We start from the raw sequence: 27641 nt of genomic DNA on the forward strand, positions 1-27641 counted from the left end.
AACCCTCTAAGCTTAGCAGGAATCACTAATAGTAGCTGACGTTAATTGGAAGGCGTACCTGAAACTGAATATCATTATTATATCCGTTTTTTTCCGGTCTTTGGCACGACTAATATAAGGATACCCAGGTTACAGTTCTTCATTCAGAATAAATAGTCAAGAATCAATTCCATAAAAGTAGGAGACGCCTTATAAGGCTACCATTATCATTTATATTTCAGATCGGAGTGTAAGAACTGAGACAATAGAACATCTAATTTTAATAGGGTATGCTGTGGCAATGGGTATATTTTGTTGAACAACAGATCATGCCGTCCTATAAGGTTTGCTTGGTTAGCAATTATACAGTACGTGACTCCACCTCTACAGTAAGTACAAACTGTCCAGGTAAGATAAGATCACTTCCTTGGCCATATACAATTTCTTGTATTAGGAATTTGTCTTTTTGCATACCCCAGCTTGCTCTCCGACAGACACACAGGCGAGGAGAGAGAAGCTGGGGGTCAAAGCACAGGGTCAGCTGTTTATACGGCGCCCCTGGAGCAGTTGGGGTTAAGGGCCATGCTCAGGGCCCCAACGCAGTAGGATTCCTCTGCCGGCCACCTTCCAGCCACAGGCACAGAGCCACAGCAACGCCTCCCAGACTGTGTCACGTAGTTACTTCAGTGCCCACAGGTTGCATAGAGAAACGGCAACAACCTCCCGCCTGAAACGTGGGAGAAAGCCGTATTTACGTAAAGAGAACATGAAGTCCCTCCACATCAACATCTCAGGCATCACTCGCCCAGCACAGAGCCAGCTGCTGCTACGCAGTGTTATTTGCCCAAGGTCGGTCCCCATTGATTTTGATAGGCTATGATATCACATGCCAACGAAGGGGCGAGAATCAAAGGCGTGGTGGCGTGACGTCAGGAATGTAAAACCCAATCGGTGCGTCAATCGAGCAGCAGAGCGCTTGTGGTATTTAACGGGCTGCGCACATTCAATCAATTCAGTTGCTGCAGTGTGTGTGGTGTGAGAGAGACACAGGATATCGTTTAAAAACTCCCCCAAGTCTCTGGAATTTTCTTTTTGCTAGGTTGTTGGATTATAGGAAAAGATCAGTACTACTATTAGTTTATAAGCGTGTGATAAAGAGAATCGACTGGTATTAAAAAAAAAAAGACTGATCATAAAATCTTTTTTTTATATAAAACGCGTTTCATTCAGCAGATATCCTCTCTTTCATCTTTCCTCCCGATCCTTCTCCAAGACAACAACCAACAATGAAAACCAAGTTCATTAACGGGGTCTCGTCCTCTCCCTCCATGTCCCTCGGTCTGCTGGTGAGCTCCAGCGAGCTGCACGTCCAGCCGGACCCCGAGCCCGAGTGCAAAGACATCGTCCTCGCCGACGAGCCCGATCTGCAGACCAAGCGCAAGGCTGTCCTGTGGTGCAAGGAATTCCTCCACGGTGCGTGGAAAACACTGAGAGAGGAGGATTTCCAGATCAGCATAATCAGGTAACCCCCGTCCTGTACCAGATGTTGAGGGGGCTTGGCGGCGTGGGCTCTCCTGTTGTGGCTTTGGTCACGTCGTGTCGGTGTGGCTGCTCCGTCCACCTGCAGGCGACGTTTCCTTGTTCCTCCAGAGAGCCGTTTTCGACATTCTTGCCATTAATGTTGCGCTTTAACCAGACACATTTGCGTCTGCGTTTCGGGTTAAGAAAGGGGGTGGGAGTAGGAAGTGATGTTTTTTTGTGTACAAAGCCATACGCAGCTCCCACGTTCAGCTTTTCAGTTTCCATTTTAAGAGAAATCCGTTTTGCTCAATTTCAGGTGGCCATTGATGTATATGTAAAAAACCTCAATCAGTAGACACGGTGCTACCAGTTTTCCGCCGCGCTGTGCGATCCGCTGAGGTAGACCAGTCTAGGTTTACTGGTGATGCCTTCAACAATGTATCTTTAAGTTGTGCTATTTGAGTACATAAGACGTGTTTATTATTCAATATCCGCAGGCAACATCGATTCCTGTATTTTGAGTATCTTCGCAGAAATGTGTGAAATTCTTTTGCTAAATATAGGGCGTGTAACGTTTTCACGTGATAATCTGATGCGGTATTTCAAGAGGAAAGTTTTTTTTTCCCGTTTCTTTTGAACGGGCAAAGTTCCAAGTCACACACAGAGAGGGTTTAAGTGTAAAGCTGAGCTTTCCGACGTGTGGAAGTCTCCATTCCAGCTCAGTACCCTCTGTGGCCACCGTTTTTTCTTTTTAACTGTATGAAAATGTGCGTCTCGGAACATGGAAATGTTCTGTCTGCAGTTGGGTTGAGTCTTATGAGTGTTGTACTGGAGGTGCCCTGCGCCCAAGAATATAGCCTGCCCTGGTAACTATTGTGCAATTTTTCGATCTTTAATAACATCCTTTCACTTACAACAGGGGAGGCCTCAGCAACATGCTTTTCTTGTGCTCGTTGCCCGAAAGTCAAGGAACTGTAGCTGATGAACCCCGCAATGTGCTTCTCCGCTTGTATGGTGCAATTCTGCAGGTGAGTCTGGCCGGGACCGGGGTGTAAGAACCCCAGCTCGTTGACACGGGACCTTGTTTTATTACTGTTTGACTTTGAGATCGTTTGGAAGAAGAGATTCTTGAATGGGGTGAGAAAAAAAGTCAGCGATATTTTGTTGAAATAGATTTGACGTGATTATAGGGGTTTCCCCCCCCAATAACCAGTCTGTATGAAATTTAAGTGGTATCATATGCTTCTTGACTTACAGTGTATGACTGTTCATTACACATATCCTTTAGAGATGGCTGTGGATCCGCAAATTATACAAATTCCCCACTTAAAAATTGTGAACACTCCAAAACCAGAATTTACAGTAAAACAAATCCAGGTTCAGGAGGATGGAAAATATCTTCTACATCGCATACATTTCTCAGTTTCAGCAAAAGGCTCCCTTATTAGTCTGTTTCTGGTGAATATTCATGCACAAAATTGTAGTATGCAAAATAAAATGTAATAAAAATCTCCTGGTTTCATTAAAAAAAACTTAGGTTTTGAAGGTGGGTGGAGCATTTGTTTAATAATCTGTTTTATCATGTTGTGAAATCTGAATGTAAATTATTCATTATGCCATTAAATTATGGAGCCATAGGCTGTGGGCAAGTGCTTATTGTATGTTGTCAATAAACTTGAGGTTCTGCTCTCGTTTGTGTTCTGACTGCTTGTTGCTGATGTTACACCATGTTCCTATTAATCTGCAATTTTTTTTCCTAATGTCTTTTGTAATGTTTAATTTTTTGTCTCAAACAACTTGGGGGGCGGGGGGATACATAAAAAAAACATTGTTTCTGGGAGTAGCTCCTGTTAAATGTTCAAGAAAGGTCCTGGTTCGTTCTTGCTGGAGCTCGCGGTTTTATGAGAGCACGCGTGCATGTTCAGGGTTTGAGAGTGGAAGCTTGGGCTGGGAGATGGATGCTTGTCGACTATTGCAGGTCCCAGTGGATAATGGACTGGCTGAGGGCTGACCATGTCTCACTTTCTCCAGGGCACTTTTCCTGTGCCGAGTGATTGGCACAATGAGAATATCGGAGGTTGTTGACTTTCCCTCTCCTTTCAGTTCAAATTCCAGTATCCAGTGCCCTTCAAATGGGAGCAATGGGCAGTTAATAATATTAATAATTAAGTCGTTAATGCATAATAGCTGGCTTGTCGTCTGTAGAGGTCAGTTCATATTTCTGACTATACTGAACCTCAAGATGTTTGTAAAACGGAAAAGACGTTCTGTTATTTCAAAAGCAGCAACAAATGAAATATTGGCAGACACAGGCTCTGCTTGTAGAGCAATCATTTCATAAATAAAATGAGATTTTTTAAAACTACAAATACATTTTAATGGCAGAGTTCTCCACCATATGGAATGCACTCAGTGTTGACACTTGTCTGCATTGTGAACCCTCACACTGTTCTCGGCTGTATTTTTTAACAAGCTTATACATTAAAATGTGCACTTGGGCAGTGAAAGCATATGAAGTGAAATTCTGTTCATTTCTGTACTTTACATTTGGTTGGTGGGGATTCTGCATTTCACTTTTTATTTGCAATCAAGAATGTCATTTGCAACATATTGGAAGAAAGCGAAAAGAGAAATGATTAATTGGATCACCACTACACGTTTGGTATCCTTGTATTAAGTTTAAATTTAAAATAAGCAAGTTGACAAAAAACAGAACGATTCCTTCTACCTTTATATGCCTGAAAGGGTTTCTGTGGCAGAAGGAAATAAAGCCGGCCTTTCTGCGCTCTTGGTGCGTGCAGGAGGAGGAGAGCTCTTCCTGTGTGTCAGCGTAGTGACTGCATGTGAGCTGCTTGAATGTGGGGCTAAGTTTGTTGTGGGGTGATGTATCACCATGGCTGTACATGCGTGTGTTCTTTGCCGTAGGCTTTCCGAAAGGATGGTGCCTTGAGCACTCTTGTTTCCAGGTGACAGACACGATACCACACACGGTACAGTATGAGATCTCTGAAGTTGCAGCACTACCTTTAATCTTCTTTATCAACCTAGACAGCTAGACTTCTGTCAAGAGGCAGTTAAATAGCTATACACCTCTTTCTTTAATTATTGTTTCATACATTTGGCCAGTGACTGAAATATAAGTATTGGCGCATGTTTCATTGATGTAAAAGCCAGAGGTTTATCCTCAAGATGCTCCGCGATTAAGGAAAACACTTGGAGAGAATTGGGGGAAAAAAAAACGTACTAACACATTGGACGTAGCAGTTGTCCACACTATTTAAATGCATAATTGGAACTTTTTATGAAAAGTACAGCAGTTTGTGAATATTTAAAGTTTCAGATGGCTGATGAGGCAAAATGTAAAAATACTCCTGATATAATCTTTTCTGAGTCTATTTTTATAAAATCTTCAAATTGAAATGATGCCGAAAGGCATGAAATTGAGTTTAGCTGTAGTAGAAGCTAAAGCAAAAATGTTCACTTGATCTTGTAATGAAAAGCATGTAGCAGTAAGTTGAGGTATTTTCCTAGTAGTGGTCCCATTTTGTAGTTTGTAAACAGCCTATTTATGTAATTTAAAAAAACAGACCAAAACTATGATGTCATTTTCCTGGTGACATCGTTGAATCATATGACCTTATTACTCAAGCGTCGTGCATTTGGTCTAATGGCTTGCTGGTAATCCAGATTGGCATGCAGAGCTCTGCTCCATGAGTGTCTGAAGTCATATGACTATACTTAATCCTGAGCACCATGTCCATGGACATGACATGCTGCTTTCATGAAGACTTTCATGTTCACCTGAGCGGAGAAGAAGACTAGAGAGTAAAGAGTAGCTTTCCATACTGTAGTATCCTTCAGCAAATGAGGTCTTAACTGTAGAGTACTATGTAGAAAGAATTACACTACTAGCTACCCTGTTAGTCTGTGCCTGGATACCTCTGTCTGTGTTGCCAAAGCAATTTGTAAGGAGTATTTAGGTCTTGATGTATCACTTGTGAAGTTCTCATGCTTTTTGTTTCATGGCCCATCTTTTGGCTGTGTCTAGCATAAGGAATTGAGGGGGACCTCATCTCCAGAACAGAAGAATTCGTCCAGTTATTTGAAGCAACTTCTGTTTGTAAAAGAAGCACTTCCTTCACTAAGGCAACCCTGGCTTGGCCATCCACTTCGGAGGTTTATTTTAAGTCCGTAATGGGTTTCTGTGCCATATTGCAGTGTTGGTTTAGTTTAGAAGGAAACTAGCTGCAACATGCTTTTCATAATAACCTGACCATAAATTCATAACACGTTACAGTGATGGTTCTTCAACCAGTCTACAGAGGAATTTGGAGTCTTTTTTTTATCTTAATGAGATTTTAATTTTGCATCACACAAATAGGTTCTGTACTTTCTTAAGCTTTACAGTTGAATTCCAGCATCGAACTAATACACAAATTGCTACTGCTGCAATGTGTTTTTTTTGTTAAGAGTTCTAGCTGATGTTTAATTCACATTTAAATATTTCTACCTTAACAAAAACATCTCTCCACACGTCCTTATCAGGGAGATTAATAGGCAAATGTAAACATTAGGCATTAAAATCACATTAAAAAGTAAATATTACAGTCCTGCTGCAAAAGAAAGAGACCTATATTTAATATGGGACTGCTTTCACAGTCTGTCCCTCTAAGTGATTATTTTGTTGGGGAGGGGGTGGGGTGGGGCCTGTGTTTTTTCTCCGTGTGTGAAGACCTTGATATAAGACAGACGCAATGTACTCACGGCTAGTCTCTTGCTTTTTCTTTCATTGATAGATGTCCTGTAATAAAGGCGAACCCACACAGGCAAACAAAGAAAATCACTTTCAAGTAAGTAACTTACTGGGCAGAGTTTTTTTTTTCCCCAGAACCGGTGTAAATATTGAGGCAAGTGTTCTTCCTGAGCACTTCAAAGCTTGTAAATCTAAGGTGGTGGTGTCAAGCATTTATTTGGTTGGAGGTGTGTAACAAGGGATTAACTGTCCTGGGTGTTTTAACTTTTTTTTGCCTGAATATCAGAGTCTCCATTTAACCCAGCTTTATTCATTCCACTGCCTGTAGGAGCCACATGTACCTGAAAGGATTACTGAACTGTTGTATGATATAACAGGGAGGCCTTAGAAAATGATTTTATTTCGCTTCCTATGCATTCTGAATATCAAACCTTTGAGAAGATGTATGCCGTTTTAAATGAGAAGCTGTTGTATTTTGGGAATTGTTCTGAGTTATGAGGAGGTTACAGTCCCCGGCCTGCAACTGGAATTCCCCAGGTGTCCGTGCAGGGTCACTGGGGGTAGGCTTGGGATTGGTCTCACACCCCCTCCGCCGTTACTGCCCTGGGTGCCTGGGGGCTCCCCGCTCCTCGATGTGCTCACACTCTCCTGTGAGGCACTGCGTGGAGTCGGCCCACAGACAGACGCGCCTCATGGGCGAATGGTTCAAAATGGCACGTATTCACAAGCCCACAGGAAGGCGTGGCATGAGCCCACACATAATTGTTATTGTTTCCCGACTAGCAGGGTGTATAAAACAAAAACCCAAATGACAGCTACACCCTCTTGTTGTTGAACTAACCGATTCCACTGTGTATTAAAATGCTCAGAAATGTAACATGGTAAACTTGGATTATTGCAATCTCCAGTGTTATCAAAGGCACATTAAGAGTAATATCCCGATTTGTGTTGTGAATGTCTTTCAATGATGTGTTTAAAAATGCAATTCTATTTGCAGGCGTAGAAGACAGTGGCTTTTTTGCTTCCCTTTTCGTTTACTTTCTGGTAGTAGCAGATTTTTATTTGAGCAAAGTGGTCCCATTTAATTGGATATGAAGCTGCGCTCCTTGGGAGATCAAAAGGAATGTTCCTGTTAGCACTGACATTCCTTACATTCTCCTGAGCATCGGGGATATTTTGAAGGGCAGCTTCACTAATCTTTGGAATTTCATAGGAACTTGGAGCACGGGTGTACAGACATTCCTTTCCTTGATGCAAGTATGCAGTTTTTGTTTACTGCCAGGGCTGCCAATCTGAAAAATATTTTGAACATGAGAATAAAGGTCTCATCTGTCCTATACTTCCCAGTTTCATTATTTACATTTCTTTAAAGAAGGATTACCTTTTGGCCTTATTTATGTAAAGTTGGCTCAAATTATGAAATCGCGTTTTAAAAAATTTGCCGCATGACGTTAACATTAATGAAGCTACATTGTCAGTTTATGTATTTTGGGCTTTCATTTTGTTTTTAAAAAGGTTTTTTTTCCTCCTAAATGGATCAAAAAAAGCCCTTAAGGCATAGTTTCTTGGGGAGGTGTGGGGCAGTCACATGATTAACAAGAGGAATGCCCTACAGTGACATGCTGAAGATACAGAACCTTTTTACTCTTGAACAGAGAAAATTACAAGGAGGCCTGTTGTAAATATTCAGAATCCTCAAAGGCATTAAGAAAGTCAATCCAGTGGACTGCTTGGGAAAGAACAATGGAACACGAACCAGAGGCCACAAGTGGGAACTGTGGAGCTGCATTTGAAAGTCCAAGAACAGCAGGGACGTCTTTACCCAAAGGCTTGTGGGAGCATAGAAATAACTACACAGCAGTGTTGAAGGAAACACCCTGGTTTCTTTCAGAAGAAATGGGCGAGATGGGATCAGTGGCTAAGTTAACTACTAATTGCTAAGTGGCTCGAATGGTTTCCTTGCTTTTTGTAACTTTTCTTATGTTCTTAAGGCTGGGTTTTGGTGAATGACTGAGACACCTCAAGAAGTGCTCTCTGTCTGATAGCAGATATTGGCGCTGGGGGGAGGAAATGGATGTTGTATTTGCCTCTCCTGCGCTTCTCAGTACTCTGCACTGTACGTGGATTAAGTGGAGTAACGAATAGAATTGGAAGAAATAAGATTTTTGTTTTAAGAAAAAGGAGAAGCAAGGAAGCTTCCCCTCCCCCCTATCAGAAAATTAATGTGGTTTGGTCCAGAAGAATGATATCGGCCTGGAGGAAACGAAACTTGAGAGAAAAAGGTTAAAATGAGAAAAGAGCTGGGTGTCTTGGTGGTAAGCACTGCGCCTTCTCAACACTGGGGGGTCCGGGGTTCAATTTGTGGGGTGCCAATCTGTGTGGAATTTGTATGTTCTCCCTGTGTCCATGTTGGTTTTCTTGGGGTGTTTGGAGTTTACTCCCATAGTCCAAAGACATGCGAATAAGTTAGTTGGTCCTGGTGTGTGTCTGTGTGTGCACCCAGCAATGGACTGGTGTCCCTTCCAGGATGTACAGTACCCTGTCTTGAGGCCTCTGATAGGCTCTGGCTCTTCTGAGACCCTGCATTGGAAGACGTGGTTAGAAAATTGTTGGATGGAGAAAACGGCTACATATTGAATTCGGTCAGAGAAAATAAACCCCAAACTCCAATTGGAGCCATCTCAGTGTTTATTAAATTTCTCTTTTCCTCAATAGAAGGCCAGTCTTATCATTTTTGTAAGATGTTACGTTGGAGTTTTCATGGGATGACCGTTTACTAATGCACTGCGCCATTTTATAGAAGCAGGTAATGTGGTTTTTGAAATGGCCAAGGTTTACAAGGAACTTCTGAAAAAGCCATCTTTCCACCCATTTACTCTACGTTTACCCGAGATCACATCGCAATGCTTTTATTTTCTCTATCTCGGTTTAAAAAAAAAGTATATGTAAAATGTCATGAGGATAACATTCTGTTTTTGCCTGCTGTTTTGCTTTAGACTAGGAGGACTTTGCAAAACAAATTTGTAGAAATGCGATCATAGGAAAATGAGTCGGGCAGTTTACTGAGGCCATGCAGTGGTATGACTGAAGCACTTCAGTGATCAATCTGGATGTCGAAGGAGAATCAGTGACATAGGTGAGAAGCACAAGTAAGCTTTGTGCAGTATTTACAATATGGCGCACAACACTAATTTGATTTGCACATGTGAGACCCATGCCCTGGACTTCACTGTTCTTTAACGTAGAGGTGTTCACTCCTGGTCATGGAGGGCAGATGATTCTGCAGGATTTCTGTCCATCCCAACCATTTTCAGACCTTTTCATCCAGTTCAGGGCCACAGGGGAGCCAGAGCCTATCCTGGCAAGCAAGGGTGTAAGGCAGGATACACCCTAAACAGCACTCCGGTCCATCCTAGGAAACAAATAGACATCAGGACATGCTAACTCTCGCACCAGGGCCAGTTTTCCCAGAACCTGGTTAACCTACCAGTATGTCTGTGGACTGTGGGAGGAAACCCATGTGTACATGGGAAGTACATACCGACTCCATGCATGTGGCACCCTAGGTCTGGAATGGAACCCTGAGCCCCAGCACTGTGGGGCAGCAGTATTTAAGCAAGTATCTAGCTGCTGTAGGTTGTTGAGCATGGAGTTGACACCTCAGCCCTCCAGGACAGCCCTGTTGTAAGCCCAGGCTTTACATCATGTATGCGAATAATTACATTAGTGTTTCTGAACACCTGTGATTACTGGCAGGCATCCTATTAGAGGATAATCCATTCTTTGCCTCAATATTATCGGGTGTCAGTTAGGTTACCCGTCTACATCATCAGGACCTTGTATCTCCTTCACCTTGTGTGTTTGTTGTATTAATATGTCTTGAGTAGCCCCGTCGTTGTAGGAGAGAGGCAAGATTTTTATGCAACACAAAACTCAATGTGTAGAAAAGGAAGGACTGACTTCATGCCCTGCATTGTTTAGGCATGTTTGTAGTAATTGTCTAGTGAAGAAACAATAGAGTAATGCTTGACTACTTTTGACTGCTTTGTACTTTATTGCGGCTTTAAAATATCATTTCACTTTGCCTCATTCTTTACCACCATTTTTTTTCCTCCAAAAGTTCAGAAAAAACATGTTTCAGAACCCTGAGTGTTGCCGATAATGGCTGTTGTGACACCTGTTCATAAAAGGGTATTATAGCACTTTACCTCATGTTTGAATGTTTCCATTCATTTGCATTTAACTTGAGCAGTACACAGTTTTCCTTTAATGAGTTGGCATCACAGCCTAGGGTAGTGTTTATAGTATGGTCATGTACATCTGTGGAGAGTACTGGAGCGTCGAGGGCTGAGAGGTATGAGGTGCTGGCAGTCTCACACTGCTGTATTCATGCTGTTATTTAGCACTTTGGTACTGTATATACAGTGTTTGTTTTACAAAGTGTGCTTATATAGACATGGCATTTTTAAATGAGGCAGAAAGTTCAGTTGCTCTGCAGCTATATAACTGAAGAATTGTTGCCTGGTGCATTTTGGCACTGCTTGAATGAGAAATGAGCTGGTGGAGGGGAGTACACATTGTTTTAAAAGGAACATTCTTTTAAGACTTCCTGCTGAAAGTTTCTTTCCTGTTCTTTAGTTCTAGTGAAAGGACAACTGGTCTACATTCTGCACGTAGTAACTTCATTCCTGCTTGAGTACTACATGTTGTGCTATATTCATTTTAATGAGTTTTGAGTCAATACTAGTATTATTTCACTACTTTAGTGTATTTGGTTTGTATTTTAAATTGAGAATTAATTGTATGAATTATTGTTAGCCTAGATTGATTTTAAATTGATTTTAAAATGAGTAATAACACAAGTGTGTTTATTCCCAATTAAGTCTGGGAATTAAATCAAAATCCACGGAGCTAAAGACTTGGTTAACCAGAGCCCCCCCCACCATGGTCATACACACCCCACCCTCAGAGCTACTGAAGTGTGTTAGCTCAGTTTATTAATGAAAGGGTATTAATGAAGTTGCCTTTTTCATTAGTAAGCAGTTTATTGTCCAGTCTAATCATTCTCAAGTTTTCATTCTGATAAGCTCATTTTTCACTTTTAGGAGTTGGCACACGAGCAGGTCCCATGATTGCCCGGCGTGGCGGGAGCCATTTTGTGGTATTTAGTGCAGTTGTGCGTGTTGCCAAAGTGTGTTGCAACTGCTGCCCCCTGTAAGGTTGTAAGGATTATAAGTTGTTTTGTGAGAAACATACAGTACCATACAGTATTTATATCATGTGTAACTGGGGAGTAAGAGAAGGTTAATTCTATTGTGAAAAGTAAAAGTAATGCAGCATTTCAAAGTGTAGGCCCTGTTTAAGTGTCTTCATGTTTTTCAAGTCCTTCAGGTTGGAAAGTACTATATTAATGCAATAATTAATTATTAATTTCATACAAAATAGTTCAAGTTGCGTTTAGGGACACTAAAAGCTTGTGCTTAAGTTTAAAGGAATATAAATGGAAATTAATTACTGCATTCCAGTAAAGTCTCGTCTGACAGCTGTCACCATGGAGTTCATAATTTGAGATAAAAAAACGAATAATCCCTGACAAATCTTTAAACTATAGATTCCAGAAGTTTCTAACAAGGTTAGATGAAGTTTTTAGTCTTACAGATGAAGTTCTGGTAGCTGGTTTTGAGGGACTGATGTACTGTGCCAAAGTTAGGATGTTTTCTGTCTGCTGTGCTTCCTTTGTGGATAGAATAGTTAAATGGAAACTGAAACCTGTCGCTTCAATGTTATTTAGAAATATCTGCTGGGGTAGTAAAAAATTCGTTTTAAAAAATGGACTGTCACTGTGTAAAACTCTTTTTGGCCTTCTTGGTCTGGTACTGCCCTTAAACATTTTCTCCCTGTGTGCGTTTGTTTAAAGGCCAGGTGTGTTGGTAGGATTACAGTTGTATTCCTGCAGGGTAATGCGTTTAGGAGGTTTAGTCTGAGTCCTGTCAGCACATGAAGATGACAGGAGAGTGATAAATTGGTGGATTTAAGAAGACATGTTCTGTTAATTTGGTTGAGAACTGGATTTACTGTTAAGATATTTAAAATGCTGATTTTGAGGGAGTGAATATTTTAACACCGTTGTGAAGTTTTTATGTGAACGGCACAATCTCATTCATAACGGATCGAGATTAATCACTGGAAGTGCTATGCCCAGCTGAAGCTAACTGAGCTGGGTATTCACAGAGCAACTGTGGCAAACATGGTTTCCCTTTGGACTGTTTGTGAGTGCCTGGTCTAAAAGGATACTTGATAAATCAGGAACTATTGCACAACATTTCCTGACTGGATGCACAAGGAACTAGCGCCTCAGCCAAACCAGGAAGAGACATGGGGAAATTCCACTTAACTGGCATTTGCATCTGTTTCGAAGATGTTGCACTGCAGTGAACTTTCACAGGATATGTGTGCATTGTGCTTTTAATTCATTTCTGTGCACTCTGCAGTGTCTATGGTTTTCACTTTAACTGTAACATGGTATTTAAAAGCAAGCTTACCACGTAATCACTGTTCGCCCAGTGAGGCTGTGCTGTGGAGAAGAATATCGACGGCATTAAACTTCTTTAATTAAGCATTACGCAGTGCAGCTCTTTTTCCCCCTGCCCTCAGTTATGATGTTATTTGAGGCATGTTTTGAAGTAATTTTTGGTTTTTAAGCACAGTAAATTGGCTTTGTAGTTTAAGGTGGAGAACAGTTCTTTCAAACGCTTTTATGTTTATTTTGACAAACTATGGACCACCTGCCTAAGTCTGACTTTGTAGCTGTGCTAAGGGTTTTGTCTTTTTTTGAAGACGGTAGTAACAGTCCAGAAAGTGTGCCCTTTCTGTGTGACACTATATTCACCACATCTTTCCTCTATGGCAAAGTTAAAAACTGTAGCTTAAATTCTCTGGATTTTTGTCTCCTATAATAGTACAAATACACAGCTTTGCCTTTGTACTTTTTAATAATTTAATATTGCCAGCAGCCATATCACCCTGCAACTCACACCTGGCAGCCCACTGAAGCTCAGCAGGTGTGAGGCTGGTCAGTACCTGGATGGGAGACCTCCTGGGAAACACTGAGGGTGCTGCTGGAAGAAGTGTTCCAGCAGGGGGCACTAACCCTGCGGCCCATGTGGATCCTACTGCCCCAGCATAATGACGGGGACACTATACTATAAAAAAGGTGCTGTCCTTCGGATGAGATGTAAGACCGAGGTCCTGACTCTCTGTGGTCATTAAAAATCCAAGGGCGTTTCTTGAAAAGAGTAGGGGTATAACCCCGGCGTCCTGGCCAAAGTTCCCATTGGCCCTTACCAATCACGGCCTCCTAATAATCCCCATCTATGAATTGGCTAAATTACTCTGCTCTCCTCCCCACTGAGAACTGATGTGTGGGGAGCGTTCTGGCGCACTATGGCTGCCGTCGCATCATCCAGGTGGGGCTGCACAGTGGTGCTGGTGGAGGGGATCCCCATTACCTGTAAAGCGCTTTGAGTGGAGTGTCCAGAAAAGTGCTATATAAGTGTAAGCAATTATTAATTATAATGAATCAATAGTGCTGCAGAAATCATGGTTAACAACCAATCACTGAAAAACCAGAATAGTTTTTTGCATTACTACGAGCTTTTCATGCCAGCTACAGCATCTTGCAGTTCATGTTTTTTTTATCATTTAGTGTTATTTTGAGCATGGGGTGCTGGGTTTCAGCTGTTGAATACTAACAAATAATATCAGGTCAATGATAGAACATTTCAGCATTGTTTCTGCCTCACTTATTTCATCTTTGACTTACAAAGGTCTCTCCAGACGCTTTAGGTGATCTACGGTTTTTGTAAAAGATAAAACATGAGTCACTGACCAAAGCTTTTTTGACACAGAAGAACAAGTTGAGTCTGCAGTGGTTTCTGCTCTTTGGCTGGGGGTTGATCTTTACTGTTTTTTTTCTGTTTTCCAGGGAGCTGAAGCCGTGGTGCTGGAGAGTGTTATGTTTGCCATTTTGGCAGAGAGGGAACTGGGCCCGAAACTGTATGGCATCTTTCCTCAGGGGCGCCTGGAGCAGTTCATTCCTGTGAGTTGCTATGTGGGAACTTGGTGGCAGCCTGCTTGCTCAGCTTTGCTCCGTGTTGTTACTGAACTCCTCCAAGCTTTGTCGAGCACTGTGTACTCATGCACAAAAGCATCTTTCATTTTTTCATAGTGCCATCAAATTATGAGATGTTGAAAACATCAGAAATGAGGTTAAAATGATTTTTATTTGGGTCTCAAAGCAACAAGAGATGCCATTAGATGGTTTCCTGGAATGTAGACTATTTTACTGTACTATTTTATCTTGTTCGGCACTTAAAAATTTCATGAAATCCAGTGAAACAGACGAAACACAATTGGTGCCATTATCTTCATGACCAGTCAACACTAGGGCATGGTTACATTGAAACAATGAATGCCTGTCCTCCCCTCTGGAATACTTAGTGCTAATTGTTTAAAATGCTGAATACCAGCAGGCACACGACAGTACGAATTAGCAGTTGATTAGTTAACACCACACCATTCTAGTAAATACACCTATTGCTCATTTTAGCACCTTCTTTAGGCTAAGAGATTTTAACCCTCTATTTCCCCACTTACATCGTAAGATTTGCAGACAGAGTTCAGAAGAACCAAGGCCAAGTGATTCAAAGTCATGGCAGGCACAGAAGCCAAAACTCAGAACTTTGTTGTAAAAACTCTCTACTGTATGTTGAAGGCTCATATGTCTCCATTTTATGCCTTTTGGTTGTTTTTTTTCCCTATTATCCAGCTATATCAAAGACTTGGGTTACAAAAAGTAAACGCACAAACAAATGCCAGCCTAAAAAGATGTCAACAGCTCAACAGCTGAAGTTGCGAATACCAACTTTGCTTGTGTTAATGCTTGAAGTTTCTTGTATTGCATTGCCCAATTCAAGCTCAAATCATTTTGAATTTATTTGAGGCTTAAATTAATTTAATGGAGCTGAAAGGGAGTACCTAAAGTATGCATTCTTTTTTAATTTTAGTTACATAACTGGCTTATTGCCATTTGTCCAGCAACTGGCTGATAGAAGGAAATGGGCATCAGCTAGCTGGGTTTTCTTAAATAAGCCATTCAGAACTGGCACAAATCCCAGCAGCACTGAGTCTAATAGAATTTGCTCTGTTTTGTTCATGGTTGAAAATGGAGCATTCTTTAGTCTGTGATGGTTAGGAAGTTGAGTAAGATTAGCCCTGATAAAACAAACAGTGTGACAAGACAGTTCAGTTTATTTTTTCTGCCAAACCATTGTGTTTCCAAGTTGAAAAGGCTTTTGGTAGACTACTTAATTGTCTCAAGGTGTTTTGAAGAAAGCTCTCTGCTTTTACAGTTTAAATAAAGGATTGTTAGTTTATCAGTCACCCAGTTAAGGTTTTATTTCATGGAAATGATGATGATGTTATTTCGTAATTCACTGAAGTAAATAAAAAACAACTCCTATCCAGCAATGAAACTGAACTAAAGTGCATACAATGGCCTAATTTCATTTACAGAGCAGGAAACTGGAGACTCGCGAATTGACACTACCAGACTTATCTGCTGAGATAGCAGAGAAGATGGCCAGGTTCCATGGAATGAGGATGCCTTTTAACAAAGAACCTAAATGGCTGTTTGGGACAATGGACAAGTGAGTTGTTTTCTTATGAATTGCTTGGCTGCTGACAGCAAACAAATCCTCAGACTCTAGACAGTCCAATGTAGGAAGAGGTACTTGACTCAAAGGGTTATGCCTACAATGTCTGGAACAAGCTAGTAATCCAAGCTGTTGATGTAGATTCCCTTGGAAGGTTTTGATGCTTGGCTCATTAATCTGCTTGAAGCCCTGTATTGCCTTGTAGTGGACCAAAGGGCCTTCTTTCCTTTCCAAACTTCCTAATGTTCTTATCTGGAGTCATTGTCAAATGGGCAGCTGCAGTGATCGGTGGTTTCAAATTACAATAGTCTCTTCCAATTTTGTCTGGTTTCCCAGGGGTACAGGTTATCACAGTATTTAGGCTCCAAGGGCCTGTGTGACATTTTCATTTACTGGACTACTATGACATTGTAGAGCCAGAATGAAGAGAAGAACTTCCAGCTCTATTGGTGCTGATAGACACAGAAGCAGACTTTATGGGTTGTAAAAAGTTAGAGCTTTTCAGAAAATATTCCATATTACTCTTCTCTGATCTTCAATTGTCAACAGATTGTATTGTCACCTTTTTATTGTCAATAGGACCCACCTGCATGGTCCTCAAAAATATTTTATAGGCATTTTCAGGAGAAAGAAAACATGATACTGAGAAGTGCTATGTTCCTTTGAAGACTAAAAAAGAAAAGACTGTTTTCTTCGTGTATTTTTTTTTCTTAGACAAAGCACAGTGAAGACACTGGATATTTTGCTGTAATTTGTTTATTTTTTTGTATATCATGATCTTTAATCAAAGTATGACTCAAAACAGGTACCTAAACCAGGTTCTGAGGATAACCTTCACGAGAGAGTCCTACGTCAGGAAGTTCGCCAAGCTCATGAGCTACAATTTGCCACAGGAAATGGAGAACCTCAAGTAAGCTAGTCTTCTATTTTACCTACGGTTGCTATAAAAGATCACAAAGGTTTTTGTACAAGTGTTTTGTAAGTCGAATGATAGCCCAGGTTGTGGGAAGTTTTTCGAAGTTCCCAGCAAAATTTGATTGCCCCCTCCAGCCTTTACCTCTAAACTTTTCAATTGTGTATAATATTTATTCTTGTAATCTCAGATTTACCACAGAATTGCAACAACAAATCTCACTAACTTGGATGAATGAAAGACTAAATTTTCTTGGAGACACTTGGAAAGAGAAAATGTGAATGTTGGATGTCACTGGTGGATAATTAATGCAGCTATGCACACCAAACCTTCAGGGTCTGAAATTTAAGTAAAAAGCTGCATCGTTTCCTAACGGTGAACTTGATGGGGAATTCCAGAGCCAAGGAAATGTTTGTGAAGCCCCGCAGAAATTTTATTCACACTACAGAGTGTGTAGTGAGCTGTTCATGCAAGGACACTCTCGAACATCGCCAACTAGACGCAGTTCATTAACTGAAAGGGAAGAAACTGATCAAAAGTTACAGTTACAAGTCAGTGCTGGACAAGGAGCTACCCCCATTACTGAATCTAAGCATTCACATATTCACACATGTGTACTGTTAGAATTAAATAAGATATATTTGGATTATTTCCAGTAAATTTTATTGGGTTACCTTTACCTTTTATTAAGACTTTATTTAAGATATAATGATGCTTTAGATCCAAAAATGTGAGAATAATGATCAACCTAAGGAGTTCACAAACAGGCAGCTGTGCCTTTCCATCACACATTTCGGCCATTTATCATTTAACCACGTGTTGAGACCGAACGTTCACGTGAAATAGGTTTGCGAAATACAAAGCTCAGATGTTGGTAGAACTGGGCCCACACATTCTTTGAATGTTTGTGGAGTGTGGGCGCCACAGTTTACACTCACCACCTAGAGTTACCTCGTCTTTTTGGCAGTGTGTTAAAGCAAGTTTGTAAAGGATCTTGATTTCTTTTTTCTAGCCTTGAAAATAAATTGGGGGCGGAATTAATTCTGATACTGCATACTTACAAACTTTTCATTAACACGTTTAATAGGTCTCTGCTCGTGAAGAAATTGCAAAATGGATCTATTTAAATTGAGTGTAAATTGTTTAGGAGAATATATTATGTATTTAGCTCTATAAATATGGTAACTTAATGTAAAGGTGTTCTGTCTGAAAATTGCACTTTCCTGGATTGAATGCTTCACTGATTTTAAGGTAAAATATTAAATGATCTTTTTTAAACATTGTATTACACAACACTCTTGTTCCCATGGGAAGATTGCTTTTTTTAGTTAATGTATAGCATTTATGTTGACTGAAGTATGCCTGTAAATCATTTGTTAGATATTGGCTGAACTGGATTGCCCTGAGTAACTCTAGTTTTCTCTCCCATATTTTTAAAGAAGGATCTGCTGTATAGGGACAGCTAGGTTTTTTCTGTACTGAGTACCAAAGGATGTTGATCATTTTTTAAGGGAAAAAAAACATTTTGGACATTGGACCGTATACAAATTGGCATTTGTAATTCATGGCTGTGACGTGCTCAAGTTATTTTGATATGCAAGCCCAGAATCGCTGTAGTGAGAGTTGATTGGACACAGGTAAGGAGGTGAATGTCTAGGCTAGTAAATGTCAAGGAATTAACCAGTATGCCCTGCTTGCCAAGAGAGCACCACCTTCCTGATGTCAAATGCAGGAGGCTGGATTGTTGGTGCGCAGTTACCCACAGTCGGAGTGAGCCAGTCATGTCTAACCTGGCAAGATGCTGGATCTAAGAGCAGTGCCACCGTGACTCCTGACACCACACCGGGATCAGTGGGGAGGTCAGAGTGTGGTGGTCTGAGCAGGACTGGTCTTGTCCTGGGACTTGAGCCCACCACAGGGAGGGAAGGGTGACGCACATCCCAGCGGTACAGTGCACATCCTTGTGTAGCCTGTGTAAGCCATGGAACAGCAGGCCAAGATCCTGGGCTCAATTAATGTCCAACTACCAAACAGGCTAGAAGAGCTGAATGGTTTTCTCTCATTTATGACATTTATGTTCTTATACCATACAAGAGGACTGGGACACAATCCCACAAGTACAACATAGTGAAAACAATGCGTTGCAGACGCGATACATTCATAGTTGGCACCCTGATATTGTCAAACGTTTATCACTATGGTGGATTTACTATGCATGACTGTGAAGCTCCTGCATAAGAAATGCCTTCTTACTTTGTGGGTCTGTTGTAGTTGTAAACTACAACTGTAATATCTTTCCCAGGATATTTTTGATCCGGAGCATATAATGACATCCGATTGTCACCTGTGGCACCTAAACCTTGACCTCTTCCCTTGCATGTCTTTTGTGTGCCACAGGTCTTTACTGGAATCCACTACTTCTCCTGTTGTTTTCTGCCACAATGACTGCCAGGAAGGTAAGGTCACCTTCTCTCTAATGGCAAGCAGATTCAAATTCGATCTGAAGTGTTCAATACAGATTTATGCCAAGGATCCCTGCCACTTTAAAATCCTCCACATTCCTCCTGTTGTAGTGTCAGGTTGTACAAAGCCATTGACGGCAATCCTTACCAAATTCAGTGTGCAGTGTTTGTTTCAGGACAGCTTGTTGTCCATCATTATTATTTACATTTGTGGCAGCACTGTTTTCTCTGTTCTTAGATTTGTCTGGAATATGAATCATTTTGTAAGATGACACTCAAGAGCAGCATTTTTTCTTTTCACAGACTGTAGCACAAGCAGCTCTCTTTATCAGCTTTGGCAGCCATTTTGTCCTTGTAAAAATATTTGAGTTATTTGCCGTGATGTACATAAAGGAGAACAGCGTCATTAATTTGAGTGGTTCTCGCAGGATTGCACAGTGAGCTTGTGTTCTTAATGTCATTCACCAGCGTCTCCACAGGCCTTTGTTAAAATGAATGCAGGGTGGTTTGAAATTGTATTCACCAAGAAAGTAGCCATCTTAGGATGGAGTTCAAAACAATCCTGACCAAAGTGTAAGTTGTTGATGACTGTGTTAGGATTTTCAATCATTCTCTAATTATGCTAAAGTTTTTTTTCCTCTTTTTTTTCTCAAAAATGTTTCTCTTTTTCTCCTCACAGGTAATATCTTGCTTCTGAATGGAAGGGAGAACTCAGACAGACAGAAACTTATGTTGATAGACTTTGAATACAGCAGCTACAATTACAGGTGAGTAATTAACCTAATGTATACATGCTTTAAATGGGGACATTTTATCAAGTATTTTTAAAAATGGTCATTTTTGGTGTGGTGTTTACTACTTTATAGTAGGTTCTGTAGAATCACTTTAAGCATTTTTGTTTGGTTAATACCAGGAATTTGATATGTTAGCATTTTGGAATTGGGAAGCCTCCATTGATCCTCCTCCAAACTTAACCATTTAGTTACGACTTTGGTCAAACTTTGAAGATTTTCAGGTCAGTTACCACAGGGTAGCATCCCACTCATTTGCTTCAGATACTAAGCAGTTTGACAGCTTGAGTCCGAGACTTGTTGGATTTATCTTTACCCTGTACAGCAGATACTGTGTCCCTGCTGTTCTGTCACACTGCATCAATAACATTTAGTCATGTTCCTTTTAGGGAAAAAAAGCTACCACTACACTCAAATGTTGAAAGATTTTCACTTTGAAGCACAGAGATGAAGGTTTGGGGAAGGATTCCTCCTGTTGTAAACTGTTTAAGAGCTTGTAGATCCCTTTTTTGTTTTTTTACAGCTGCTGGAAGTGCCAGCTTGTTTGAATGGAAAATTCAGTCCTCCCGTATTAAAATATAAATATGGGAGGAAAATTCAGTCCTCCCGTATTAAAATATAAATATGGGAGGAAAATTCAGTCCTCCCGTATTTATCCCTCCACATTTGTAGATGTGGAGGGATAAATATTTCAGATGCCCCTTTTTCAATCAAATCAAAAACATTTTATTGTAAGCCTCTAGATTTGCTAGTTCATGTTAGAGAAGCAGATGCCGTTTTGCATGAAGAAATCCAGCTCTGAAATGACCAGGAGTGTGGATTGCACCAGACACATTTGAGTGTGAGATGGTATATGACAGGTGCACTGTAACTACAGGGATTCACATGGACGCAGTTATGTAGGGTTTTCCCATCTGCTGTTGCCGTATGAAATCCAGAGCTATTGAATTGACCTTTTGTACTACTTTTTAAAAATGTTGGTAGCTCCGTGCCTTCATGAAACTTAAGGTCTTGAAAACGGACATGGAAAAAGGAGAGCAACTCGGATTTCTATAAAGATGCTAATTCCCTGCCTAAACACACAAAAGGAATTGCACTTCATGTGGCATTGTGGGTCATCTTTGTTAAGTGCACGCTTTAAGCTTCTAATCTTCATTTGGAGCTGTTGGCACTACGGACACAGGGCATCATGGGAGTTCTTGGCTTAGATAAAACTCTGGAACATGCAGACTGTGGAAAACAATGAGTGTAGTGTTGCTTTCACTGACCAATGATAGAAACTACACATATATACTGTATAAAGAGTCTTTAAATCCTTCTTTGCGGTTTCAAAATTTTAAATTGGGTAAACACCGAAGAAATTGGGAAGAATTAAGTTTGTTCCCTGTTGTGTTCTCAGCTGTGTTCCTGCTGAATTTTTTTTTACTAATGATGAAGTTGCTTATAAGGTTGTTGTTAAGGGAAAGGGTAATTAAGGGTTGTGAAAGTCTACAAAATTAGGCTAGTTTAAATGGATTTGGCTGTCATTATTTTATTTCATTTTTGCTGTTTTGTTCCCCAGAGGATTTGATATTGGAAACCACTTCTGTGAATGGATGTATGACTACACCTATGACAAGTTTCCATTCTTCAAAGCTAACTTTAGGAATTACCCAACCAAAATGCAGCAGGTGTGTGTACATTCTGACATCCCTAAGGACGGTTCGTGTTTCAAGGACTGCTGGAAATGTCCAGCTTTTGCACAAAGACCGTCCATGGACGGCAGAGATTTGTTTTGTAATTTATTTTTGTCGATGTACAGTGAAGGGAACATAGAGAAGGTTTCAGTAAAATGATTACAGTTTACGCTGTAAGACATTAACGACACCAAAAGTGGTGATCATTTTTCATACATTACTGCATACAAATATTTAAAGACGTTTTACAGAACAGGGATGTTTTCTTAGACTTCTGGTAATGTTTTTGAGATGTTACCATCATAGATATTGGTATTCTGTCAACTAGTTAATTAACCAGAAATCTGATCTACTATTTGCCTAGGATAAATGAGACAAACCAAGAGTGATTGGAAAACGTCATGGAAACTTTACATACTTGTGTTATTTTACAGCTACATTTCATCAATAGCTACCTGGCAGAATCTGACAGTGGAATTGAAAATTTAAGTCCAGAAAGCCAGATGAAACTTAAAGAAGAAATGCTGGAGGAAGTCAACAGGTGAGGATTCTAGATTGCAGATGTCTGCTGTCAAGAAGATGTGCGTTTGTGCAGAAGGATGATTTATAGACTTAAAATAAGTTATATATTTTATGCTGTACAACATTTATTCTTAAGCTGCACTAAGTGGAGGAAGTGTAGTGCTCATCTTATTTTTTGTTTTTTCTTTGGTGGTCATATAGGACAGGTGATCTTACTGTGCACTGTCTGACGATACAGCTGTAAAAGATTGCAGTGAAGGATATACGTACTGTACTTACAGAAATTCTAATTTTGAGCTGATTGCTGTAATAGTTAATTCCTTTATGGATGCAGGCTACACAGTCACAGTTATCTTCTTACAGACTGTTGATATCTGATCAGCATGGTAATGTGATAATCCCATGTGTCAGGCTGGATGGGTCCATCTGTGACCTGAATTACGGCTCGCCTGTCCCTGTATTACACTGGTTGTAGTCTGTGAATTTAAAGGGTAGAATTCAGGCCTGTTCTGCAGGAAGCATTAGCCCTGCAGTTGATCCATTAAGATTTTAATGCGCTCTATTCCTGCTGTAGGCAAGGCTCCATCCCGATATGCAAGATACTGTTAAACTGTCATTAGGAGCAACTGGCCATGATGTTCATACATACGTGATGTGTACAAGACAGTGTGAATGGGCTCCCACTTCTGCAATAACCCCTCCTGGTGAATACTGTATACAATAGTGCTGTGTTATACAGCAAATAGTTCATAAGCTTCCCTAAGCAGCTCTTGTCATATTTGTCTGGGAAATCATCCTCTACACTGTTAGTTCCATTACTGTTTTTGTTGAAACTAAAATCATTCAATGTTCTGTAGGTTTGCTTTGGCTTCTCACTTTTTCTGGGGTCTGTGGTCCATAATTCAAGCCAGAATCTCCACCATCGAGTTTGGATACATGGTGAGTACACCTGTCCGGCCTTTTTAATGGAGTTTCAGTATGAAAACTCTCTCTCCTTTTTATGAGACCTCTAGATCAATTGTCATTAAACTAACAGGTGGCTGTTAGTACTGTAAGCATTGCAGCATTGCATTGTAGTATTGTAATGTTATAGATAAATGCCAGTTTAAGAAAAGGAATTGTTCATCCTTGATTAAACAAAGTTGGTTGTACCAGTGCAGAACTGCTGCATTCACAGTTTAAGTAATTTCATACCCGAGTTATTGGCAGTACTTCAGTATTCAAAGCCATGCCTCATGGTGCTAGACACATGCAGATTTGCAATAAGAGCATTCTACTCAACTAAACTGCTATTATTGTCAAAATGCACTTATCAATTTAGGAAAACTAATGCTTAATACAGAACTCCTGCCTTGTATTTAAAATCCAGTTTCATTAAATAATATATTAAGGGGCAGCTCTGCTGACATTCAAATCCTGTGAAATAATTTGATTTACAGACTGGTAGCCTGTTAATTCAATGCGTTTGGTCAGCTGCATTAGTTGACTTCTCTCTTATTCAGTGCACCTGAGTTGTAGTCGATCAGAGGCAGCCAAGAGCACCCCTTGTGTGATTTTATTTTTCAGAATTCTGTAGAAAGCCTAGTTAGGCAAAGCTTTCATATGCATATTGGAAAATATTAGGATTAATCGTGTCAAATTGAAACGTAGGGTGATAATCTTGATATAACTGGTCCTCCAACTGTCTCAGGACTGCTTAATCTGTCCATCGGGTAAGGGTAACTGTACGGACTGGGGTACCATGTTGTCTGTGTTTTACAGGATTATGCTCTGGCGAGGTTTGATGCCTACTTCGAACAGAAGAGGAATCTGGGCGTGTGAAGAGCAGAGGGAGGAGGGCAGCTGATCAGAGGGGTGGTGCTTCATTGAGGGGTTGGGGTGGGCTCTACAGACTGGCAGGTGAAGTTCTCAGAGGGGGGCAGCCCTGCTTTGGGGGGATTCTGCGAGGAGCAGTGGACCAAAGTGAAACTGAGGGGTGCTGGGGTCGGATTCCTTGGAGAACTGCTTTTGAGCATCTGCAAAATGAAGTCCTGAGCGCCAGCTGGGTGTGACACCCAGTCTCATGATGTGAAAGTGTTGGTTTGTTTAATTTGGGAATTATTGGATTACAGTTCAAATGGTTGATATAGGGATTCTGCTGACCTATAAGATAAATATTATTCTGTCCTAGAGGAGGGGGAATACGTATTTTGGTTTGACCTTCCACCAAGGTCACTGTATTCCATTTGAGGAACAATAGGTTCCTTGAATTCTTCTCATGTGTGTACCTATATATGTATATTTATTAGAACGACCCACAAGGAAACACTGCAGAATTATTGTGAAATATAGCTCTGTGGAAAGAAGGTTGATGTCTGCACACTAAACTTTGCTGAGGTCTCTGTTGCAAGTGACCACCTATAGCAGCAGGACTGATTAAGACACTTTCAGTTTACTAGTAACTTTCTTGCATCTACAATACACATGAAAACAGGACTGCCATTAGGAGGATAAGGGCTGTTTTCCTAAAACAGAAAATACAAATGAAGAAATAATCTGCTTCATGTTGCCTGTTGTGTGCTACAACCTTGTGTTGACAGTTTCTAACAGTATTTCAGCCGTTAAATACAGGGCTTGCCAAGTGCTTTAGCAGTTAACTCTCTGCTGGAGCTGATTTCATTCAAGTTGGTCAGCCAACAGTTAGTACATTTTCAAAAACTTTTGGCGTTTGCTCTCTGGTATTTGGATATGGCTGTGGTCTGCTGTCTGCATTACCAATGGAAAAGTTTGGATTTTCAATTTTAAATGGTTATTATATTACTTATAGCTGTGAAGCACTGCTCAAGTGGGGCAGGTTTTTTTTTCTCAAGCGATTTGGAAGTGAGTCTGTGTTTTTACTGTGAAGCAGGGGTGACCTGATGAATGGACTCTCGGTTGACTGCAAAAAAAATGTTGGATTTTGGACCTTGATGTTTATCACTTTGGTGTGGGAAATGTTGTGGGGAAAAAATAGTTGGGGTTCCTTTTGTGATAAAACATTAAAATCTACCTTTTGTTTTTGTTCTTATTTTTGTTATATTTAAAAGTAACATACAGAATGGATATGTGATTAAAAAAACGGATCATTTTTAAAGTTCTGTATATAACATAGTATTTAAACAACATAGTATACTGAGAAACTCAGTTATTATTGTTGCAGATAGTGTTAAGAGCACTTGTCAGTCATTAAAACAGTTTAGAAGCAAGTAACTGTTGCTTTTTGTTGAATTTAACTTTGATATTCCTAGAAGGGAAATCTTTTTTTAATGTATTTTTGTAAAACAAAAAAAACTAATATTTTTTTTTCAAAATGACATGAATGAACCTCAATGAATTGGAACGCTAAGTATAAAAAATGAAGTTGAAAAGGGGCCAGATGTTTGTAATGTTAAAGATGGTTAATGTCAGGCTAGGGTGAGGAACTTAGCAAATGTCCCATGTTGTATCTTAATGGAGTTTAGGTACTGTAAAATTGCTTTGTGTACTTCTTTTCTGCAATAAAAACCTTCAGAATATGTTTTGTATTCAGTCTTTGTTTTTTCCCTCTTACCTCTCTGTCCATCTCACTATACAAGGAACATTTCCTTTAGGGCCTGAAATCACATTTCCAATGGACAATGAAAAGCTTCTAATCACTAAAATACAGTAGAAAAAAGAGCTTAATTCAGGGACAAGCTGGGCTACAGACCTTGTACAAGAAAAGACAAGTCAGACTGACTGGTAGACAGCAGCTCTCCAGTTGAACAATTTAATCCGGCTTTGGAAAGTTCTGGTATTTGAAAGTGCTACATCTACTTTAGTCTGTCTTTAGACACATGGCACAGCGTGAATGTGTTTAAGTCAGCTGCTAGGAGGTATTCCTTGAAGAGAGCAGTGGGTTTTGGCTGTAATGTGTAACTTAATACACTGGAGGTCTCGTAATGCGAGGCACACATTCACAAAACCCATACTCGCGTCGTGGCTAATTCTCCCAGAGGCCGATTTGTCGAACACTGTTTGGACTGTGGGAGGAAACCTGGGAGAACATGCAAGCTTCATGCAGATAGCACCACAGGAACTGAACACGGGCCCCAGCGCTGCAGGGCAGCGATATTGACCACTGTGGTGGGAACTACATTTGAACCAGAATGCCCTTGAGCAGTGTTGGGATTCTGAGAATGTGAAATTAGTAGTTGGAATGATGAACAGGACAGAGGTTTTGCTCAAATACCTAGAGCCAACACATAAAAGGGACATTGCAACTACTAATGTGTATCTACACTATTAGATTAAGTTCTCTGTAGTCTATAGGTGCTGTTGTAGTGTTTAGGAGTCTTGTGAGAATGCAAGCATCATACAGTAAGTCAGGGAGGACACTCCATACATTGCAGGAATCTCATATGGACAGGTGGCATAACATAGGATAGCTCTGTGGAGCGCGAGGGGGTCACAGAGGGGAAAAGAGTTTGCCAGAGGGGGAGACAGCCTGTGCTCTGCGAGGAGAGAATTTTCAGTGGAGACAGTCCTGAGAAAGAGGGGATTTAAGATCTGGAGAAAGGAAAGGATTCAGTCTTTCGTCATGAGAGTAAAAGAACACTAGGCCTTTAGATCACCACAGTTTGAGTAAGGAGGTTAGTGCGGGCCGTTCATTCATACGGTTAGAAATTTTTAGCTATGTTAATAAAACAACTCCCAGCAGCTAGAGACATCTCCACTGAAGCCAGTCAAAAGCCCTCTCTGTGTCTAACAGAAGTACTGCATAGCAAAGAGGGACAATGTAACCACATGTATAATACTGAAAGAGGCAACCATTGCACACTACCAAGTGCAAAGCCTGTCTGCTGGTGGAGTGCAAATGATCATATAGTCCTCCAGCCATCATGATAGCAAATGAACTCTGAGCAAATCAAGGAGATAAAATGATGTGTTGCACAAAGGGGATTTTTGTACTGTTTATAATGGTAATATACACCATTATAAACATATACATGGCATACATGGCAGTATTGATGTCTTTCTGCATGGCAGCAGCATTTCAGGTAGAAGGGGAGTTAACTGAGGTCAAAAAGTCAGATAAAACTCGGGAGGGAAGCCATCAATGTTAGTAACTATCAAGAATGTCTCCATTATCTCACAGATAAGATAAAATAAGATCACTTTATTAGCCATATACAATTTCTTGCATTTGGAATTTGTCTTTTCGCATACCCCAGCTTGCTCTCCACAAGACACACAGGCAGGGAGAGAGGAGCTTGGGGTCAGAGCGCAGGGTCAGCCATTTATACAGCACCCCTGGACCAGTTGGTGTTAAGGG

The 27641-nt window shown here is 40.5% G+C and overlaps 1 protein-coding gene across 3 annotated transcripts; it reads left to right on the plus strand.

Annotated features, from left to right (window-relative positions):
- The first annotated feature begins 974 nt into the window (after nucleotides 1-974).
- Nucleotides 975-25863, plus strand: chka (choline kinase alpha). 3 transcript variants are annotated; one of them, XM_088611974.1, is made up of 12 exons: nucleotides 975-1501; nucleotides 2420-2528; nucleotides 6297-6350; nucleotides 14238-14351; nucleotides 15827-15960; nucleotides 16772-16876; nucleotides 19277-19335; nucleotides 20021-20108; nucleotides 21694-21802; nucleotides 22243-22349; nucleotides 23188-23269; nucleotides 24092-25863. In XM_088611974.1, exons 1-12 carry the CDS (start codon nucleotides 1266-1268, stop codon nucleotides 24149-24151), a joined length of 1257 nt encoding a protein of 418 aa, XP_088468100.1. In that variant the 5' UTR covers nucleotides 975-1265; the 3' UTR covers nucleotides 24152-25863. The 3 variants fall into 3 exon arrangements, with proteins under 3 accessions (XP_088468100.1, XP_088468101.1, XP_088468103.1); XM_088611977.1 differs by lacking the exon at nucleotides 975-1501 and adding an exon at nucleotides 1762-1899; XM_088611975.1 differs by lacking the exon at nucleotides 6297-6350.
- The last annotated feature ends 1778 nt before the right edge of the window (nucleotides 25864-27641 follow it).

Source organism: Lepisosteus platostomus, chromosome 18, assembly GCF_059453375.1.
Source record: "Lepisosteus platostomus isolate fLepPlt1 chromosome 18, fLepPlt1.hap1, whole genome shotgun sequence".
Lineage (NCBI taxonomy): Eukaryota > Metazoa > Chordata > Actinopteri > Semionotiformes > Lepisosteidae > Lepisosteus > Lepisosteus platostomus.

Bases quoted from the DNA above. Each gene is read 5' to 3' on its own strand.
- chka (XM_088611974.1), top strand. From the start codon at position 1,266: ATGAAAACCAAGTTCATTAACGGGGTCTCGTCCTCTCCCTCCATGTCC. The intron at 1,502-2,419 runs GTAACCCCCGTC...CACTTACAACAG, and splicing joins TTCCAGATCAGCATAATCAG to GGGAGGCCTCAGCAACATGC. The intron at 21,803-22,242 runs GTGTGTGTACAT...GTTATTTTACAG, and splicing joins ACCCAACCAAAATGCAGCAG to CTACATTTCATCAATAGCTA.